The sequence below is a fragment of the Neodiprion lecontei genome, chromosome 1, assembly GCF_021901455.1.
Source record: "Neodiprion lecontei isolate iyNeoLeco1 chromosome 1, iyNeoLeco1.1, whole genome shotgun sequence".
Lineage (NCBI taxonomy): Eukaryota > Metazoa > Arthropoda > Insecta > Hymenoptera > Diprionidae > Neodiprion > Neodiprion lecontei.
The window spans coordinates 40,099,953-40,117,118 of NC_060260.1; the positions used below are offsets into that span (position 1 = coordinate 40,099,953).

General features: G+C 37.1%; 1 protein-coding gene across 10 annotated transcripts in view; it reads left to right on the forward strand.

The window, feature by feature from the left end:
* The window catches only part of LOC107224868 (septin-7), a 38,801-nt gene that overhangs the window by 15,914 nt on the left and 5,721 nt on the right, over positions 1–17,166 (forward strand). For 7 of the 10 annotated variants that reach the window (XM_046734693.1, XM_046734681.1, XM_046734684.1 and 4 more), the window contains 8 exons: positions 10,675–11,056; positions 12,924–13,131; positions 13,262–13,514; positions 13,641–13,830; positions 13,946–14,111; positions 14,628–14,669; positions 15,211–15,346; positions 15,549–15,712. In XM_046734693.1, coding sequence (XP_046590649.1) covers positions 10,675–11,056; positions 12,924–13,131; positions 13,262–13,514; positions 13,641–13,830; positions 13,946–14,111; positions 14,628–14,669; positions 15,211–15,346; positions 15,549–15,712 — 1,541 coding nt within the window. Of the gene's footprint in view, positions 1–10,405; positions 10,442–10,674; positions 11,057–12,923; positions 13,132–13,261; positions 13,515–13,640; positions 13,831–13,945; positions 14,112–14,627; positions 14,670–15,210; positions 15,347–15,548; positions 15,713–17,166 lie in introns of those variants that run through there. The other 3 variants (XM_046734662.1, XM_015665097.2, XM_046734686.1) reach the window with 2 other exon arrangements.

Consider the following 17,166-nt stretch of genomic DNA (forward strand, 5'->3'; position numbering starts at 1 on the left):
GAAACGACGCCGAGACACCTGGTGTATTACGTATACTACAGGTAGTACGATTCCCATGCATCATCATCATCATCATCACCATCACCATCGTGCATCGTATCCACACGACGAACGGAATGATTGCTTGTTTGCGTGCGGCGGCCGAAGAGCATACATGGTGAATCGTGCAGTGTATACATTGCCTGCCTGCCTGCCTGCCTGCCGCCACGGCGGTCTATGAGTCACCTAGGGCAACTGTGTATCTTTCTATCGTCCGTGACGCAGCGACCAAGAGGGAGGGAGAGGGTGCGGGAGAGCCCTTACCGACGAAAAAGTAAAGCCTCCTCCCCCCTCGTCTCCGGGGTTCTCGCTCGCTGCTCTACCGCCCCCGGCGTTACGTTTCTTCTTCCCTGTACGAGTATAACCTCGCACTGCACGCGCAAGGGTTCACCCCGAGTCCCTCGGTGCCGCCTTTCCTGCCTTGCCTGCCTGCCTGCCTGCCTTCCTCCCCGCTTGACATCGGCCATGTGTTTCGAACAGTAGTTCTCATTCTCATTCTCGTTCCCGTTCCCGAGTTACCGTGACAACGCGTACGACACAGCTGTAGTACAATATCGCACTTTTTCACACTGTAATATCGATATCTTTTTCTCCTGCCGACGGATCAAGGTCTAGCAATAAATGTGAATACGAACGATAACGATAATAATAAAAACAACAACAATAATAACAATGATGAAACAGTCCGATGTACGATACAGTTATACTGTATTCTTTTGATGTTACTGCAGTATGCAGACTGCACTGGTATAAATGCAGCGTAACTAATTAGGCGAAGGTGGGGCAGACCTGCATATACGTATACATATACACAAGCGCATGTCATAACATGGACTTTTTTTTTTTAGACCGAGTAGTTATCGGAAACTAATCGAACTCCCGCATCATTATACATATATACGTGCATCACGTCTTTGGAATGTTGTCACGAGGAATGGGATAATATACGTGTAAGCAAAGTTAATATGAATGTATAAAACGCGCAGTGAAGTTTTCATATTTTCTTTATACATCGACAAAAATTATACACTCCCGTAGCAAAAAATTGGGGGCAAATTTTCCTTTCGCATCGTCGTTCAGAACCTTTGAACAAAAATCATTGAGACGTAAATTATAATCTCAGTTTAAAGTTTGCATTAATTTCAATCGAAGTGTTTACTGTATACCTATGTAATATAAATCGTTGGTAAAGTGGAAAAGTACGCAGGACTTTGACTGTACGTGTATATAGATATGTATATACACATTAGCGTTGAAAAAGTTGGGTGAATAGTTCAGGACCGATAAGCTTGTTATATATATCGTTCGCTCGGTCTAGCTGTACTGAAAAAAAAGTTTGAAACAAAATATGGGGAAAATAATAACGAGGAGAAAAAGAAAAGTTTGGGAAGACGCGCAAGACGCTCTGAGATCCAGTGAAAGGGTGCCTTGTCGACTCTCTGGCAATGGGTTCCTCGTATCGTGTATCAAGTACATCAAGTATAACGCAACCGCGTATGTACCGTACATACAGTACGCATCTGTATACCAACCAAACATCTTTACGTACATGTATACTCCACATTATATATATATATACGGCCGCAAGCGTGAAAGCAGAGGACGAGTTGTCCAATCCACGAAAAGTATACGTACTGCGGATTATTATTATTATTATTATTATTATTATTATTATTATACGTTCGTTTTATCTCTGATGAAGGAAAAAAGTACAAAATCAAATTTAGTTAATTATTTATAATATAAATTATTATTCTCGCAATTGTGAAGTATGAAAATATGATGAATACTTTTTCCGATGTCCCGTATAATCGTTATTATCCAGCCGGCTGTGCAGACGAATTGATTATAGCGAAAGTATGTACGTACGTGTAAGGGAAGAAGAGTTTCGAGTACTTTGTGCCCACGGGAATAACCTTTGCGTTCCTGTTGTTGTTGGGGAACTACAGCCTCGTAAACTGGGTTACAGGGTCTCCTTTTCCTCCACCCTCTCATCCGCGATCTTGAAACCTCCTCCCCTTCAGCATCTGCGCTGATTCATACGTATGGCAGGGGGCTCCACACGAATTAAACCGTCTTGCCTCTTCTAACAATAAGTTGATTTCCTACTCGAAATCATAAATTCTTTTACCTAATATACGGGGATATGGTCTGGAGTGTTTGATTTATTTCAATATTCAAATAAATGTAGGTACTCGTTTGATTAAAATTACTTGGTGTTTTTAGTTTCCTTTTTTTTTTTTTTAAATCTACCGCGTGTGACTTTTAAATAGAAACTTTAGTTAGTCGCCAAAAATCGATACGTTTTATTATTTTCAACATTAATCGATACACGACTCTTTGAAAATGTAATAACCAAAAAGCTTCTTTTTTTGTTTTTTATCGTAACACCAGTATTTTTTATTTATTTTGTTTTTTATTTTCAAAGAGATAGTTCGTCTAGAGTATGATAAATACTCGGATGAACGGCTATCTTGTACTAAAGCGAATGAAAAGTAACGATAAATAAGCATAATTGAAAAAACTTTTTATCTCACGCTGCGCTATTTATGGTGTGCGCGAGTAATACGACTCTACGCAGTCATGGGGGCCGACCATCGCATCGCTACCATCGCGTGTATGGACTGTTCACTATCGATTGCCATGCGGCGTCTCGCAATGCTGCGCGGAAACTCGAATTACTGTAGAAATTGAAAAAACATGAGCAAAAAATTTGGAGAGTCCTCGAAAGAGAAGCACCTGTTCGACGTCGCAGTAATTAATTTCAACTAATATGAGTGAAAAAGCGATTCTACCAAAATAGAGAAACACTAATTACACAGGTCTGCAGCTAAAAAACTGCACAAGTTACTTATACTGTTTATTATAGATTTTCATTCACCGAAGCCGGGGCAAAATACTCGAAAAGTTCCATCACGTCAGGTTTTTTCCTCAACTCGTGTTTGTGGTTTCATTTAGAGTGAAACTCCCATGTAATTCAAAATCTGGTGTCCTTTTCTGGATTCTAATAATCCTATGCAAAATTGATTTCTTACTTCCATTTAATATTTATTAGAGTGAGACTCGCGAATAAATTCCATATAAAATGGTGGTTTTTTCAATGTTGTTATGCTTTTATTTTTTATTCAAACACCTTGTATTTTGCAAGAATACCGTACACGTGATGGAGGGAAATTGAAGTGATTTTTGGATTCGGCACACTCGAAAACATAATATTTACCAAAAACATCCCGTGCAGCTGAAAAAAAATATTTTTTTGCAGGCCTGTATTATTATATTATTATAATACAATACTTTCGTTTGATCGTAGATTCTTTTAGTTACTCACTGGAACCTTGGAAGTTGAGTTTTATTTTAAATATCGCGGTATATCAAGTCTATTCGAATTTTTCACTTTTTTTTCAAATAGTAATGTTGCAGATATTGTATGCATACTTATATCCATTACATAAGTATCGGCGTGAAAGAAATTTACTGTTTTTGAATAGTAATTTGGATCATTTAATCATTTTGTTTTTCAATTCAAATCAACTCGCGCTGCTCCGCAAACTTGGATTCATTATTATTTGATGAGTATTTGCTGTTCAGGGATCAGAGAAAAAATCGGGTTGAAAAACCTGTTCAAGGTGTTTTATTTATTTATTTATTTTTTTTTTTTTGCCACTTTTCTCTTTTACCACGTTTGAATAGGTATACATACTTATAACGATTTCCGAAGTACATATCGCACGGTGTTAACATCCCGAAATCGCTGTTTAACGCGTTCTTTGTTTTCACCAAATATACACATGCAATGCTGGCCCTTCTTCTCAACTTTGTATAATCAAGTCGGGCAGTATTGGACGAATGAATTACGCGTGAAAGCCATTAGACTGAACAAACAGAAAGATTCTCGCTTCTGTTCGACGTCTCTCCGGCATTATTCACAACGGATTCTTTTTTTTTTTTTTCCACGAACCTCATCCTCTGCACTGCAATTACAACGTTGTGGCAATGTTTGACGTCATAAATCTCGTGTATGTACGCACAATTTTTAAACAAAGAAAGAAAGCAGGCATGTAAAATAATGAAATGGATATAACGAACTGCGATCTCTCAAAACAATGCAGAAATCGTGCGTTCAATTTAGTGCATTGAACCCGCGGTAATTAACACCTAATCGAGAAACGTTGCCGCTGCTGCTGCTGATGACGATGATGATGACAATGATGATTATAATTATAATAAACGGATCGCGAATGTTTTTCGCTTCGTTGCAACGCCTCGCTCGCTGTCTTTATCTTATTTTTTTTTTTTACCTTCCCATGATAATTATCTACTCCTGTTATCGGAAATCGCTGCGCGACGTGACCGTGCGAGCACTAAAACCTCAGGATTCTTCATTCTAATATCATTACTCGGATAAAGGTAATCTCGACATTCTCCCCCTCCTCTCCGTTTGTTCTCTAAATGTGGCAGCAAAGCGTCGTCGTGCCGGGGAAATATCATTAGATAATATTTAAAAAAAAAAAAAAAGTCAAACCATGTGTTTATACTTTAAATCCAAGCAGTGTAATCTAGTAAAGATAACCGAATTTTATTTTCATTCTATTTTCGTGTGTGTATTGTATATGATGCCTACATATAAGAGTTTGGCTGATATATCGTGCTGATTTCAGTCACGACAAGTCGTATAAATACAAGAATTTTCCATTCTCTGATTTGAATATTTGACGTAACAAATCTATTTAAGGAGTGTATAATAATACAGTAGGGAGATCAATACAAAACCGTTTTTGCTGTGTACCTGTAAGTTGGCCGTTCCATATATGTATACCTATGTATATTCCTTATAACCGGTAACAAATGAATTCTTTACTATCACGGTATTCGGATTTTTTACTTTTTCATTTTTTTTTTTTTTTCGCCGTTTCGGCACAGCACATTATAGGATTACGGGAGTATAGTATAAAGCTGAATGATCGTACCAAAGTGAGGTTCTAATAAAAGTCCAACTCCTATAGCGCGCATAATACATGGTGTAATTCTTGCGGGGATGTAAAACGTGTGATTCATTTACATTTTTATTATTAATTGCAACGCCACGGTCGATATATTAACCCTTTGCTGCACAGCGTCTCATGTATTATATATATATATGAGACACCTTTTCGAATCGGTTATTCAAGATTTATATTCAATTTTTCGTAAACCGCTGTCATCTTTTGCATTTTGTTTTTATTTTTTTTTTTTTTTTTTTGCATAATAGGGATTATGATGATATTGTGAGCGCTATAAATAAACAAAGTGTTGAAAATGTCTGTTTTTACACATAATAAGTGTAATTGTGGTAGGTTGTGGGGATTAGAAAAGTGGAATTCGGTAATTTTGGGTTTTTGGAGTCGCTAGGAAACGAATCCGACGTAATAATTTCCAAATTCAAAATAGTGGATCCAATATAGCGGACTGAAAATATAAAAATTGATCCGATATTCGTTTGGAATTTGTTACTCGATGGAGTTTTGGGGTAGCAGAAAACGAATTTTCGAGCCATTCCAATCACTTTCACATCTTCAGTCCGTCGTATTAGATCCGCAATTTTGAATTTAAAAAATTCCTCAAATATGACCCCATTTTGAAATCAGTAACCTTCTCGAACTCTTATGCACCTAGTTTCAAGGAATTTGACCGCAAAGAAAAATGTACGCTTCAAATGGTTTAGAACCTCATTGTTACGCACACTTTCGTTTATTATTTAAACACGTTTTTTCCGTGTTTTCTACCCCCCCCCCCCGTAGTTTCAACGGATCATTTTTTGTGCGTGGTTTTAACACGGGAGTAGTTTTTTTTATTCTTGCATTCGAAACTGCATCCATTCTTCAACTCTCGCCGACGGTGGTTTAGTCATTATCACTGGCTTATATTCTCGGCATGAACTAAATGATATACAAGAAGGAACGACGACGAGAACGGAGAGGACGCCTTACTGGCGGCGTCTAGGTCAATACTCTCGCGTGCGCAGATCTCTCGGGGGTCTCGACTTATTATATACTACAATGAGGGACTTCTCGGAACGAATCGCATGAGGGCAAACTACTGCAACGACCGCGAACGCGAGTATATATAATAATCCATCGACTATCGAGGAGCACAGGAGATTCAGTGTCAGTGGCACAGAGATTGGAGGGAAGTCATGTCGCGAGCAAGTCTGAAAAATTAACGGAGAAATAGAAATCCCTAAAACGGAACTCGAACAGATCGTCGACGGGACTATTTTATACGTAGGCATACTTACGATTAGTAGGCTCTGTAATTGTCACAGGTTATCCTTTTGAGTCACGCATTATTTTGCTGAGTCAACTTTTACAACAATATAGTATTCTGTGGGTTTTGGGGCCGCTGATTAAGAATCTGGAATCAGATTTTCAAAATTCAAGATGGTGGATCTATTACGGTGAACGAAAATTTTAATTTTTATCGAATACGGTTAACAAACTCTATGCACGGAGTTTTTGGGGTCGCTGATTGGATTCGCCATACGGAATTTTCAAAATCTGATGTAAGATTCGTAATCGGCGACCCCAAAAATATCTGGACAGAGTTTTTTCTCCGGATTTGATCGTGTTTGAAATTGTCGTCCGCCATATCGGATCCACCATTTTGAATTTTTTAAATCTGATTTTCGATTCTCAATCGGCGATCACAGAGACTTATAATTTATGTAAAACATGTAACTTTCTCAGATATGAATTATACCTTCAACTTTACAACAACAACAATAATAATTTACATCATATTGCAATACTCTCGAGTATCGAAAACCTATGATCAGGAATAGCAAAAAACCGCAAAGAAATATGTTGACAAGTTTTCTAAATATACAAAAAATTGATGCATAGTAAGTGGTAAGAATACTCCTACCACCATGGCTCAAAGGGTTAATGGCTTTCCTTACACCGTAGACTACAATATAGTCATCTGCGGATGAAATTATCCGATTGCCGGAATCGCAAAGGTGTCACGACTACCGGAAATTGTATATAGTAGGTACCTACACATAATATCATGAATGATCGATGAAACGACGTCCATACATGTGCCGACATCCAATTGGTGATCAGTTATGCATGGCTTAATACCTATGCGTATACAACGTATATGAATATAGAAATTATTTCATCTGACTTTAAGCATTCGAACTCCTTTGGTATAAAGTATACCTAATTTCCTGAATTCTCGTTTGTATCTGTAAACGTGGAGCATATCTCGTAGAGTCCTGTTATCGGAAAACAAGATAGTCGTGCCCGCCATATATAGCAGTAACCCTTATATCATTTAAAACAAAGATCGTTCACCGTAATCATTGTTATTACTATAAATGTTATTGTTATTGCGACCGTTCCTCGCGGTCCGCTTTAGAAGTCAATCGTTTGTGTTCTTGTTCCAACGATTAAGATTATCCTTATAACTGTAGTTGTGCATACAATATTTACGTATTATGTATGCGCAATGTACTCGACGTACCCGGGTACAGGTTATATGGACATTAATCGAGAATATAGTTTGACTTTGTTTAGCATGTTGTGTATATAGAATACGAGAACTGCTGATACGTGACACACATACTGTATACCCTGCAGTGACAAATTGATATGGAAAATTGCACGATAAATCACACACTTCTTAATTATTATTATTATTATGATTATCATTATTGTTGTTGTTAATGTGTCTTGTGCAAATTAACTCACGTGCAGGCGCATGAACGCAAACACCGTAATAGGAGTTATTCCGAAGAGACGAAGTGCCTCGAGGGAAGTATCTTTCATTCACAACGTTCAAGTTCTACTTTGATTATGGTTAGTTTATTACACCTTATACGAGTTTCACGGTAGATGGAGGTGAGGTAAAAAAAAACAAAGTTAAAACCGATGTACGCAGTTTTCTTCTTTTTAATGTAATGTATAACTTTTTGCTGAGAGTGTAGAGGAAATTTGATACTGAAGGATAAATATCACGTGTTACACAAATCTCCGCTACAACGTGCATTCATTGTACACACACACACACACATAAATATATATATATATATATATATATAAAAATTGTGATCTAAAAGCTTTTAAACGGTCAAATATTTAAATTATCAGTCATCTTTTCCCAGTTATTAAAAGTACTTATTCATTTAGTAGACGTACGTTATATGTACCTGCATCTTCATAACTAAACTAAATGTTTATTATACCTATTAACAGGTATTGTCAACGACGTAATTTACACTCTGGGATATAGAAGACCGATGAAATAACGTGGGTGGGCATATAATATATCGTTGTAAATGTAGTATATACATAGGTGTGTGTGTGTACATATATACATGTGTACATGTATACCTACGTACTGCAATCCGGTGTCGTAGAATTATTCGCTACAGAGTAAGAAATAAGAGCAGTGTGACACGAACGAGAATATATACTCTATACATATATACATAGTCACATAACCACGTGGTATAGTATGTTCCCAACCGGAGCCATAATAGCTGCAGCAGCAGTTGACTGACTACTTTTGGATGCAGTTCTGCCGGTATACCGGGTGATTTTTTGCAAAGGCACACAAGTTGCCATAAAATGAGTGTCCCAGTTATTGACCCTCTACCCATCATTGACGTTCTTTGGTTCTATCTGTTTGATCCTTAATTCCAAAATTACCAACATATAAATTTGCAGTGTCTAAATCTCTAGCAATTGGTTTTGGTATTTGAGAAATTTGCAATTTCTGACGATAATTTATAATTTTGGAAAATAAAATATTCGATAATTGGGTCTAAACGTGGCAATAACTGACACACTGATCTTAGTTTAGAAAGTGAGGAAATCTAGCACCGAGATGAGTGTACAAACTTTTCGCAAATTCGTGTAGTGGATACGATGTTCGGTTTAATCGAGGCGAGGACGGGTCTTCTCGCAAAGTTATATACCCGGTATATATACTCTGGACTGATTGCGAGACCACCGTCTACGAATCTTTTCTTATATACATAATATGGATATGTGCGCGTTGAGGGCGGACAGCGATTCGAGTGACTCTCCCTTTAACTGCGACCCTCGATTTATACACGTACAGACGCCGATGGACCGGTTCTTCGACGTTGGAATTACGATGTTCATACACAGCGAAGTGGAACTCCTCATTTTGTGGTACCTCACTTTGAGAGAGAGAGAGAGAGAGAGAGAGAGACCCGCGATCGGAGTGAAATTCTGGGAAGTTTTCCGGCCTTCTTTGTTTGCTTCGCTTTTCTATTTATCTATCACAGTACTCTCGTCACCGTAACTTGAAAGGTTAAATTGAAAGATGTTTAATATTCAGTGTGTAAATTTAGGAGAATTAGAAGAAAAATTAAAAACAGATAGAAACCGAAGGCGTATCAGTGGTTTTTGAAAGAAAATCGTGGCCGTAAAAAGAGAATGGAAACGACGTATTGGCAATTGTCTTGAACAAAAAATTGTGGCTTATGGTTCTTCATTGATTGAGAATTTGGCATATCAGTGGAGACAGTTCGAAGGTTGAAAATGAACAATGACGTTATTAAGAAGGAGTAGAAAGACGCGGCTGCTCGTGAAAAGGCTTTTTAACGGCTAAGGCAACGGGCATTCGAGACATTTCAGTTTTAGGAGGAATCATTGTAGCGAAAAGCATTAGTGATGAATAGAAAATAAAAAAAGGTGTAAGATTTCGAATTTACCGCAAGCCAAGGATGGTTCGGAAGATTAGGGGATAAGGAGAAGACGAACATTCAGTTGATTTTGTAGCGTTTGAAACATGCGAGCAAAAATTTAAGGTACACGATACTGAAAATCCTGATTACTCGTTACTTCTGGTATTCAAAAATCTATAACCAATGAAACTGCTATTGTGCGGTGAAATAGTGCAGATAAAAAACAGAATATTCGAGGTCAACGGTTTGCGCACTTTGAAAGGTTTGAAGAGAACCATTTTTTTTTTTTTTTACGGAGCATTCCGTGCTGCCAACTCGTACAATGTTTGACCCTAACCGCGTTTCGGATTTGATTCTTGTTTTTTGTACCATTGTTCCAACTCTAACAGAATATTTTCTACTTTTAAATTGAAATGCGCTTGAGCCGAGTTACATCGTGATAACAGTACCAATTAAGAGAATAACAGTTACTCAATTATTAGTAATTAGGTTAATTAGGTTAGTTCAGGCTATTCGATTTACAGTTTTATGCTCGCAATAATTGTGTGGTGGCATTTTTGTATCGAAGCTTTAGTGAAGTTTAAGATTATTACTTATTGAATTGATTGTGAAGTATGCTTGCAATAGATGCGGTGCTGTTGAGAGTGGAGTGACTCTATAACGCTTTGTACAAAATTGGCAACAATGGATTTCGGAGAAATTATGGTACCTCTATAACTTGCTTCAAACTTGAAACTCAATTTTCATTTGTCAGTTAAATCGAAATTTTGAAACTTATGTCGTCCTGGAAGCCAAGCTTCGTTCATAGATGATTCGGCGTATTGAAAAACGAAAATAATACCAATCGACGTATCAATTATACGTCCCCGTGGCTCTTTTTCCATTATCGCGTTCTGCCCTTTGTCATCAATCGCTAATTCTCGTCTTTCCTGCTTCAGATCCAGACGAAGCGCGAGCTCTTCTTCAAAGCTGAGAGCGGCAGTCTCCCGTCTTCTCCGTCGGTGCCGCCGCCTCAACCTCCGACCGCCGCGGCGACCGGAACGACGTTGACGTCGAGTGTACCTCCAAGCGTAGCGCCTCCTTCAGCACCCACGAAAGCAAGGTTGCCGCAAACCAGCGTCACTCTCAACCAGAATGACTCCGAGGACAGCAACAAACGCGAGTCAGCGAACAACAGGTCGGCCGACAGCAAGGACTCGAGGTCCGCGCCGACGACTAAACCCAAGGAACTCGACGGTTACGTAGGATTCGCCAATCTTCCAAATCAAGTATACCGGAAAGCCGTGAAGAAAGGATTTGACTTCACGCTTATGGTTGTCGGTAAGATTTCAATGGCACACCGTTGATCGATCCCAGGGTTGCTGTTTGGCGGCGGGGTTACAGCTTGGACGGTCTAAGATCATACCTAATTTTATTTTTTTTTTTTTTTTTTCTAAGAAAGTAAAACACTTGGAGCAATTTCAATTTGAGGGCTTTATTATTTATAGTTTCAAGAACGTTTTAGAATTTTTTCATTAAAATTAATCACAAAATAGGGGCATGGTGCATATAAGTGGCGAACGACTCCGACCTCGAAGGCTTTTGCGGTGACGCAAAATTCCTTACATCACTGTCCAACTTGTGACGGATAGAAAACATTTTTAGAGTTTAAAACACCTTTTTGGGTTCGAGTTTGTTGCCTAGATGTTAAAAAAAAATTGGTTTTCAAATATATACGATTATGAACCAAAAAGTAGTTGAAAAAATTTTTCGTACAAAAATTATGGGATCGAAACTCAAAAATCTAGTTACAAGCTCGAATCGATAAACAAGTTTTAGACATTGTGTCAAAATTTCAAGACGATCGGATAAGTATTGACCGAGGAATCTGCATCACCGGATTGATAACTGGTCGTTTGCTACTTATATGCGCCATGCCGCATTTTGTTATTAATGTCAATGAAAAAATTGTGAAATGTTCTTGAAACTATAAATAATACAGCCCTGAAACTCAAATTGCGAAAAGTATTTTCATTTTCTTAAAAGAAAAAAAAACTCCTAAAAATTGGTATGATTTTAAACCGCTCCAGCTGTCCCGTCCGCCCTTAATGCATTTTCGAAATCAACACCGTTAGCTTGTGCTATGATTGGAACTGATCAATTTTCCATAGTTTTCTCCAGGAATTGAAGCGGGCTTTCAAGTTATGTTTGATGTAGATTGTATTGCTACTGTAGACTGAACATTCCGAACATACCTTGCTAATGAACAGCGCTTGTATAATTGAGATTGTATACAATAGGTTTCGAAATAGTTTCTATTATATGACAAACTGAAAATGCTCGTTCGAGATATGCTGAAATGTGAAAGTTTGCAACAACTCTGGTCATTGGTGGTGAAATTTTGTCTAGATAGGTATGATGTTCGAAGCAAATAGGGAAAAGGGATAAAAGACAGCGGTATGTGGAATTTTATTTGTCACGTGAACATTATAATAGTATGTGCTGTACGAGGATATTCACTCATAAGTTCTTTCATCTGCTGAACATGTGCGTCTCTCTTGCCAGCTGGATCTCCAAGTCCACTCTGATATATCAGTGGCTCTCAATTGTTTGGTTGTATAACAATATTTTCCGAATTTCTGTCCTGCAGAATTTGGAGCTCATATCGTAAAAGATGTTATTATTATAATCGAAGATGAAATTTCAGACTGTTAATGCAGTTATGGCAAACAATACAAAGTTACCATTCCAGGTCTCAGTTATAATACAAAAATCGACGAAAATGATTCATTTACATTGTTGGTTGTTTGACCAGTGTTTTGTCATATAAGTATACTCTCAATTATTCCTCTGTATTTTTCAACTACCGCATGAGACAGGAGTTATTAAGAAAATTAATGTCCGAGTGTAATTATAAGATGCAGCTCAGCGCTGTTATATTTAGGTATAAGACGCACCGAGTAGTCATTCCACCATAAATAGAATAATTGAAGCAGTTGCTCTGGTATCCAATGCACGGCTGCTGTTTGTCGTTCAAGGTCAAATAAGCTAAAAACTTGAGAGCATGTCGTGAGAATTGCATTTCTTGAGGACATATCTACGTGCTTGGTTTTTTCAAGTATTCATATTTCGTTTAATAACGATGCAGACATCCTGCTGTATTGAAAACGAGTAGTGCAATAATTATTTTCAATTTGTTTGTGTACAGGTGAATCTGGTCTTGGGAAATCGACTCTCATAAACTCCATGTTCTTGGCTGATATATACAGCTCTGAGTACCCTGGTCCGAGTCTTCGAGTGAAGAAAACTGTCGCTGTTGAAACGAGCAAAGTTCTTCTCAAAGAAAATGGAGTAAACTTAACCCTGACCGTAGTGGATACACCAGGATTTGGTGATGCCGTTGACAATAGTAATTGGTTAGTATGAATTTTGAATCAGTTTGAATTCGGCCCTTTCTTGTATTCTGTGTGGTTATCCAATTTTAAGGAGAACATGAAAGAAATCCTAACAAGTACACAACATTTATCTATAAATTTTTTGTTTTAGCTGGGTACCTGTCATTGAATACATTGAGTCCAAGTATGAAGAGTTTTTAAACGCGGAATCTCGCGTGACAAGAAAACAGATTGCAGATAGTCGAGTTCACTGCTGTCTCTACTTTGTGGCTCCATCCGGTCATGGATTAAAACCGCTGGATGTAGAATTCATGCAACGCTTACACGACAAAGTTAACATTATTCCAGTTATCGCCAAAGCAGATACAATGACACCAGATGAATGCGCACATTTTAAAAAACAAGTTAGTTGGTGATCACTTTCTATCACAGCTATGATCATTTTCGCTCATTCCCAGATGTAACTCTTTTTAAAAAAAATAAATAAATAAACTACAAGTAAAGCAATTAGCTGATGTTTCATTTTCCAGATATTGAACGAGATCGCTCAGCACAAAATTAAAATCTACGAATTCCCAGAAGATGAGGAGGAAGAAGAAAGTAAATTACACAAAGTATTAAGGGATAGGGTACCGTTTGCTGTTGTTGGAGCAAATACCGTCGTCGAACAAGACGGTAAAAAAGTTCGAGGACGGAAGTATCCTTGGGGTGTTGCCGAAGGTACTTTCTTATCTATCCATATATCATTTTCAGACATACGTTTAGCTCTTCACTGTGCGCGTATTGTGTTTCATGGATTAAATAAATTACATCCTCTTCTGTCGATTTGTTGCAGTTGAGAACCTTGAACACTGTGACTTCATAGCGTTGCGAAATATGGTTATTCGAACGCATCTTCAGGACCTCAAAGATGTGACAAATAACGTTCACTATGAGAACTTTAGATGTCGAACCCTGGCTGGTCTTGGTGTTGATGGCAAACCGACGAGGATTTCAAACAAGTAAGTCTTATTTTGTTCATTAGAAATCTGAGAATAATCTTCAACTGTCGTCACAAATATCAACACTCCTGGAAATGTTGGAGGAAAATCATGTCTTCTGTAACTACAAAAATCGTCTAAAAAATCCTTCATCATTTGAATCGTGATCAACGTTTTTTAAAATATGCCGTTGATGCTGTGGAAATGATTGAATGTCATACTGATGCATTTAACTACATGAATTGTGGGTATATTCGTCGAAAGCTGTTCCGAATAACGAATATGTAGATAGATCGTTTTTATTTTTGGAATTCACAACAACGATACCTGTTCTGTCTAGTTTTATTCCTAAGAGGTGAAGAAAAAAGCTTGTGCATGCAAACTCTAATTATAAATATACATGGTAGAAAGTAATTCCGTAGTTTGAACGAATGATTCTGGATTAAAAATATCGGAGGTGAATTCGTTTGAAACATTTTTTTGTTCTTTAATCCGATTTCATTGACAAAATTTTAATGATGGTTTCTTATTGGTCAGTTTGTGCCCACAAGGAGTGATGAACAGTTTCATGACGGTGTGGTAAGTCCTTAACTAAGGCTCAAAATTATGTAATATGGTTTTGTGTGCACAAGTTTTAGTATCTTTACAACCCTAATTACGTACTAGTATACTGACATGATACCATAATATTAATTACAGAAAATTTCCCACAAATTTTCATTGGTAATGAGAAACAATTGTTCTTGTTTGCTTGTATTCAGCTTGACCACAGTTCTCTGTAATTATTAATTTCACCTTACCTCTTTTGAATGATGTCCATACTTTCGAGTATGTTTATTTTCCTCTGTCGATTTTTTTTTTTTAATTATTTATTTACATATCTAAAAATTATGTATATTATATATTATTCACAAGTCTAAGAGATATTCCGTATAATATCGATACCACACCATGAGAACCTTTTAAAATTAATATTACTTTTTCATGCATCATTTGATATTTTCACATTTTTGAGGGGTAGGTAATTATCGTATAAACGACTGTACCGTGGATCTCTCCGAATATTGAATCCATGCAGCGAACTAAGAAGCTTATTTTAGAGTATGTTGCGGTTTTATAGGAATCCTCTTGCTCAAATGGAAGAGGAAAAGCGAGAACATGACAACAAGATGAAAAAAATGGAAACTGAAATGGAACAGGTATTCGAGATGAAGGTCCGTGAAAAGAAACAAAAGCTCAAGGATTCTGAGACTGATGTGAGTTATATTTTGACATTCTATCACTTTCTCTTTAATTCAAATTTATTCAAAACTTTCTTTTAACTGGTCAGAAACAATTTGATCAAGACAGAAATTTAACTGCCTTGTTTTATTCAATTGTTGAAATAACTGAAGAAAATGAATTCATAGATGAATAACATTCTTTGAAAAAACTTTGTTTTTCCTTTGACAAATTTAGCTACAGCGGCGGCACGAGCAAATGCGGCGTTCATTAGAGCAGCAAGTGCGCGAACTTGAAGAAAAAAGACGAGCATTTGAGTCCGAAAAATTAGGCTGGGAGCAACAGACTGGACATAGCATCGAAGAGCTTCGCAGACGCAGTTTAGAGGCTAACTCCAAAGAGTAAGTACCTTTTCTATAATATGTAATTGTTTATAACCTATGTACATTTTGAATTTTCATATCGGATAAGAAAATGTGTATATTCATGTAAAGATATAACGCTTGACGTAGAAATGAAGTGAGAACGTCGAATTGCTGCCTAGCGCTTTGGCTAAAACAATAGAATGTTGACTTGAAAATTATTGTGGATGTAGCGAAAATTCAAAAAATAGCATACCCCGAAAAGGTTTGACTGAAAACTGTATGATGATATTTTCACGTTGGATCGGACAATATTCGATGTGACTTTGTGCTTTAGTTGTAATTCGATTTTTGATTTTTCAATCACATCTGTTACGGAAAGTATCGTTATTAAATGTAACTTTTGAACTATATTCTTTTCACCTCTGTGTTTCTTTCGTTATATGTAATTGCTTGAACCTGTATTTATGAAAAATGTTACAAGCTTTCATTAAAACATATCATTTTAGTTGAAGCTAGATAGAGTTATGCGCAAAGTCGATATATAGTAGTTATTTGCAGGAAATTGCTAATGAGTGGTAATTAACGTGTTTTCTCATACTGCTCTACATCACTTATTCATATTTATGTTCTAACAACGTTCGTTATTGTCCAACAAAGCCCCAATGTAACGAACAATTCTTATAATGAATTTAGTTCGTGATGATTACTTGAAGGGTTAATACATGGAATTAGTATTAGCACCAGTAACCGGCAAGCTGATGTGTCTTCATTAATTTTGCGTATTCGTATCGAGTTTTTTTTATCCACTCATTGAAGTCCCGCAGTAAATGAAACTCGATCAAATATCTTCTGCAGAATTTCGTTACAAAGAGAAAAACAATACAAGAAAACATCCCAGTGTAGAATATATTATTCAGGCCATGTAGTACTTCTACCTTTACCGACCGAGTAAACTTGCCCTTTTTCTTCCTGTATTAAATAAACAAAGTATCTCAGCTATGCACTTTTTGGCCCCTGAAATGCGGGAAATGTGGGAATAATGACACGTATCAAAAAACCACACATTTTTTTGACAATTCTCGGGATATGAGTAACTTTCCTGAATTCCTGTACGAAACAGCGATGCATCGTCAAAATTCGTACTCCTTTCGTTCCTTTGTGTATTTAATGCAGGCAGACAAAGGGTGAGTATGCGTAGTCGGTAAAGGTAAGAGTACTACATGACCTTAATTAGCAATACACTTTGATCGTTGAATTTGAAAAAAACTTAACAAAGATCCTAACAAACTGAAACTTGAGTAAATATTTAGTAACACTCTATTTGCCTTCAGCGATCTAAACCAATCCTAATCTCAATCGACAGTTTTTCTGAGAATTTCCCAAGGATTAATGTTGGAGAACCTTGTAAAGTTCGTAAGAAATGCCGTTCAGCGCTTGGTAACTCTACTAAATTTCACACATTTCGATTCTTATTATTGTACGTATTGCTT